The sequence below is a fragment of the Tauraco erythrolophus genome, unplaced genomic scaffold (assembly GCF_009769465.1).
Source record: "Tauraco erythrolophus isolate bTauEry1 unplaced genomic scaffold, bTauEry1.pri scaffold_62_arrow_ctg1, whole genome shotgun sequence".
In the NCBI taxonomy this organism is placed as follows: domain Eukaryota; kingdom Metazoa; phylum Chordata; class Aves; order Musophagiformes; family Musophagidae; genus Tauraco; species Tauraco erythrolophus.
Genome location: NW_028238630.1, coordinates 1 through 5,612, shown reverse-complemented (window position 1 = coordinate 5,612; position 5,612 = coordinate 1). Strand labels below are relative to the sequence as shown.

General features: G+C 41.6%; 1 protein-coding gene across 1 annotated transcript; it reads left to right on the top strand.

The window, feature by feature from the left end:
• Positions 1-2,468: 2,468 nt before the first annotated feature.
• LOC147525813 (uncharacterized) lies at positions 2,469-3,932 on the top strand (the record flags this gene model as incomplete). Its single annotated transcript, XM_086630967.1, is given in 1 exon segment — positions 2,469-3,932. A coding segment is annotated over 1 exon segment (1,464 nt), but the record flags the coding sequence as incomplete, so codon positions are not given.
• Positions 3,933-5,612: the final 1,680 nt, after the last annotated feature.

Below are 5,612 nucleotides of genomic sequence, written 5' to 3'. Positions count from 1 at the left end.
CATAAGTTTTTTCGCTGTTTTGTTATCTTTTATAACTTCCTCAAACAATTTATCACCGAAATTGCGCCACTCTAATTGGTCGAAAACTGTATCTGGATTTAAGAAATAGCCTCTCGCGACTCCATATGCTAATAGACTTGGCAATTCCTTCTTATAATCTATACCCTGTGTGCTTCGCTTTTCTAAAAAGCATTTAAGCAAATCGTACACCGCTTGTCTATCCATACCTGACGTCAGCGCTGTTGCAGCCTTTGCAAGACCTCGGCGGTGCGTGGCCAGCGGGACCCTCTTTAGTTCCTCCCGGGCGCGGGGCTTTCGCTGTCGCCTCTTTCGCCTCCTGAGCTGCTGTAGCAGGACCGGTTCCCGGACTCCGTCGTACCGTGGCTCGTAGTTAAAGTCTCGTTTTAGTGTTCCTGTTCCGTGATTGCCATTCTAGGGTCCCTGTTCGGGCGCTGTTTGTTGCGACGGAGGGAAGACCAGGACGCTCAATATGAGTGATCAACAGGCTTCGTCTTTATTGCCAAACAATACTACCTTTATAATCGCTTTAATTAGCTCATGCATATTGCAAAAGGAAAGCTCATGATTGGTTGATATATTTAAAATCAATCTCTCCCCTGGCTCCTATCTGCGGTTACCTTCTTCCTCCCTTCTGCTGTGCCTTATCTGTCCGCAAGCATCCTGTTTGTTTGTAGGCATCTGGAAAACAGGACGTTCTTATCACTTCGGCAATTAAACTAGCTGAGTGCTTTGTTTCCCAAGGTCTTGTCTAGCTAGGTGGCCGATGTCTGCGTGACCTCTCTCAGTTAACCATTCTTCCACATATCACTACCTGAAAAGGTAGAATATGATGAAAAAGATAAAAAGCTTATCAAAGATTTAAAAGCTAAGGTTAATCCATCAGGATGGGCAACAGTAGAGGACAATCGAATAATAGTTCCCTTTAGAATACTATGGATGTTGATAAAAACTGAACATGGCAAAACTCATTGGGGAACAGAAGCTTTATACAATTCTCTCTCTAAGCAAATAATAGCACGAAGTTTATTTCAAACTGTAAAAAATGTGGTTAGTAGATGTGAAACCTGTTTAAAGAATAACTCAAAGGCAGACAACCGGGTAAAGTTTGGAAACATTGGCAAAGGATGTGTTCCAGGTCAGAATTGGCAAATAGACTTCTCGGAATTGCCTAGAAAAGGCGGGTATAGATATCTGTTAGCATTAACAGATACCTATTCCGGGTGGCCTGAAGCATTTCCCTGTCGGACTAACAAAACCCGAGAAGTGACTGAAGTTTTGCTAAGGGAAATCATCCCTCGGTTTGGAGTCCCTGAAGTAATTTCTTCAGACAGGGGGCCGCATTTTGTATCACAAGTAGTGCAATCTGTTAGTAAATTTTTAGAAATTGACTGGAAATTGCATACACCTTATCGACCCCAAGCAAGCGGGCAGGTGGAGAAAATGAATCACTTAATAAAAACACAATTAAGCAAGATTTGTCAAGAAACCAACTTGAGATGGGATCAGGTCCTTCCAATTGCCTTATTAAGGCTTCGAACTAAACCAAGAAGTAAGGAAAAATTGAGTCCCTTCGAAATCTTATATGGGAAACCATTTCAAACTAGGTATCAAGGGCAAGATCTCAGTCAAGTTGGAGAAATGGGCTTACAACAATATCTGATAGCATTAGGAAAACAATTGGAAGAAGTAAACAAAGTAGTAATGTCCACCAGGGCACAGGGATTAGATTCTCCAGTGCATACATTCAAACCTGGAGATTGGGTTTATGTTAAAACTATTTCAGGTCACCCCCTTGAAGAGAAGTGGAATGGACCGTTCCAGATATTGCTGACAACCTACATGGCGATCAAGATCAGAGAACGACCTGCTTGGATTCATTACTCCCGGGTGAAGAAAGCACCTGAGGAACAATGGACAGCAGAAGCCACAGGACCAACAACAATAAGACTGACCCGATGTTAATTGTCACCATTCTGATAAGTATGATTGAAATGGTAAACACTTCCACTCCAAGTTGGCCATGGTCTCACGCCTACCTTAAGTCCACAGGAAGTATGGGACCATCTTTGAACTTAAATTTAGCTACTGTGGTTATGCATGGAATGCAAATATACTCAGAACATGAGTGGGGCTGGGACAAGGACAGTGAGGCTCCCCTCTTGATGGGAACAATCGGAGAAGGGATCCAAATAGGTTGCCGAATGACCAATGGAACCATCCATGAGAAAGCAACTCAAATTACTGTAGAAGGAACTAATAATTCTGTGCTCACAAAGAATCTTTGTGCCCTCAAAAATGAAAAACTAGAATGCTGGAGCAATTTTGCATTAACCCAGCCTGTCTTTATAATTTGCCTCTGGAATACTCAGAAAGGTGACATGGCACTCACATTTAAATTCAAAATGGGCATTATTGAACCATTGACAACAATCACTCCCAGCCCTAACATGATAACAAGTTCATCTAGCACAACGCCACCTATGCCAAATACTCTATTTTTTGAAATTGGACCTTACGTAATTCAGAATACAGGACAACAGCAGATATTGTTTAACCCGTCACTATCCCTTAGACGAGTTGAATTGTCAATGCAAAGTAACATCTCCAGTATCCAGCCAGCCTGTTCACCATTTCTGAAAACCTCTTACATGGGGTGGACAATGTGGTTACATAGACGAAATATCTTCTCCGAAAAACGAATGAAGAGGGATGTTACCGGTATCATGGGAACAGGAATGGGAATTCTAAATAATATAGACTCTGAGGTCCTAATGAATAAATTAGTTACAATAACTAGTGACCTAAACGAGTTGGAACATCCTTTACGATCTTCCCTTTTGGCTCTGGGAAGTGAACAGTGGCTTTTATCACGTACATTACCTCAGTGGGAGAACATAAATGAAAAAGACCATCAGTCCATTATAGATGCATTTGGTGCAGCCCAAAACAATATCTCTTTAGCTCTCAGCTGCATCCAAGCTCAATCGTGGATTCAATCCACAACAGCTATGATTATAAAGGAAGGTGAAGAAGGCACTTTACCCAATGAGATTCGGAAAGTGATACGGGATAAGGCAAATAATTTTGAAAAAAGATTCCAATCTTGGTGGCAGTTAGTTAATTTTACTTATGATCCCAAAAATGATATGGTCACAGCCTTTGTGTTAACTATACACAATGCTTCGGTATACACAATATATCCAATCATTGCATTAGGATTAAATCACAATGGGACTACACTGTATCCCTTGGAACACAGAGTGTGGGCACGAAAGAGTGAGAATAAATGGCAAACAATTGACATTAGCACATGCATTGTGCAAGGGCAACAAGGATTCATTTGTGAAAGCAATACCATCAGAGCTCAAGACATCTGTCTTGACACTGAACAGAATGTTTGTCACTTTGAGATACATCCTGACGAAAAACCTAAAACTGTACTTGTATATATAGGTAATGGCTGTGTTTGCCTAAGAACTTCCTGTAATTCCATTTTGGTAGATAACATTACTAGAAATATGAATGATCACTCTAACCTTTGTATCTGTAATTTTGTAACTATCACAGGATGCGATTTTACTTATTTAGCTCCCATCACATCTTATCAATTACTAAAATCTAACTATACATTGTATCATGACCTGCGGCCTACCCCTATTGGAATGAACTCAGTGTTGCTGAAAAGACTGGTGCAACATGAAGACTTAAGACGACTGCTGAAGCAAGTCCGAGAAGATGGACAAAAAACTCTGATAACTGTCCATCACAACGCTGAAGAAATACACCACGTCCTGGAACGAGTGAAGAAAGATGGAGAACATCATTGGTGGAATATTTTTATAGGGTATTCACCGTCAGCAACTTGAGTGCTGCACTTATTAATACATCCTTTGCTTGTAGTATTAGTAGCAGTAACAATACTAATAATTGTAAACTTTATGTTCTGGTACCAATTAACCAAGTTGACTAGGAGAGTTTGGGTACTACTCACAATTCTTAAACATGAACAATATGAAATTTTGCGAAAGAATTCGCAAGGATAAAGAAAAGGGGGGAATTGTTACCCAACAATAAAGGGGTTAAAGTTTTGTGTAGCAGTTTCATGAAGGGTTCAGTCGGCAGTAGGTGATTTACACATACCTAAAGAAACTAACAAGACGTCCATCCTTGAAGCTGCCAGCAGTGATTAAAACAGAGACTCTTTATCAAGAACTGTCTGCCCTTGGAGGGAACATCCCAGAAACTGCAGAAACTGCATAAACTTTGTTATCATGTTTTTCTAAACTGTGAACATGCAGTGACTTGGGGGAAAAGGTAATTCCGGCAGGGGGAGATCGCGACCACCGACTCACGGACCACCTACCCTAATTACACCCCAGACCCAAAAGAAAGGGGCGGAGGAGGAAAACTGAGCATGCGAAGTAATTTACATGAAAAGCGAGAGAAAATTAACCAATTGTTTAAGAATATGTAAATATGTTATGAATTATGCATGATTATAGTGTATAACTAATTTTCTGTCCAGAAGCCGGTGTGCACGCTAGGAGGAGAAATCCCCCGTGCACCCAGCGCTGCAATAAAGAATACCTGCTTTATAAAATTTTAAAACAAGTCTTGGAAAGTTCAGTTTCCTTTTCAGGTATCACCAGCTGGGTCGCCAGATCTGATATCGGAAAAGGAAACTGCACTTTCCAAGACTCGTTCCGGAGTTTTAGAAAGCGGCATTCTTTATTGCAGCGCTGGATGCACGGGGCATTTCTCCTCCTAGCATGCACACCTGGCCCCTGGACGGAAACTTAGTTATCTACTACAATCACACATATTCATAACATATTTACATATTCTTAATGTGATAAATGAGTTGGTCCCAAACAGGATTCCAATATAAGTTTGCAGTTTATTAGGTGAATGAGAAGCAAGCAAACAGCGCTGGGGTGTCTCCTCTCCACCAAAACGCACACCAGAGGTGGTTACATATCTGATATTTATACTTTAACGCCTATACATTTGCATAACTTTTCCCCGAAAAGGTGATCCTTTTCAAGAAATCATTTCCATAGTTCCCGCCTCAGGATCCGCCTCAGGCTCCTCCTTGACACGCGTTCTGGTGGTCGTGGGCAGGGGTCTTCAGGATGAAGGCCGGAGGTCTTCCTCACTGTGCACTTTTTACCTCTTCCCTAAAATTCCTGATTTGGCTGAGCTTGCAGAGCCAAACCGGTTCCAGCCTGGCCTGTCCTTGAGTGGACATCTGGTTGTCTCTCACTCGTTATTGTTTCATAGATTCATAGATTTCTAGGTTGGAAAAGACCTTAGAGATCATCGAGTCCAACCATCCCTAATCCCCATTAAACCATATCCTCAAGTAGATCATCCACCCTATTCTTAAACACATCCAGAGATGGGGACTCAACCACCTCCCTGGGCAGCTTATTCCAGTGGCTGACAACCCTTTCAGAGAAGAAATACTTCCTAACATCCAACCTGAATCTGCCCTGACTAAGCTTATACCCATTTCCTCTTGTTCTATCACCCATCACTAATGTAAAGAGCCCTTCCCCTAACTCCCCACCATCTTTTCTCAAGTATTTATA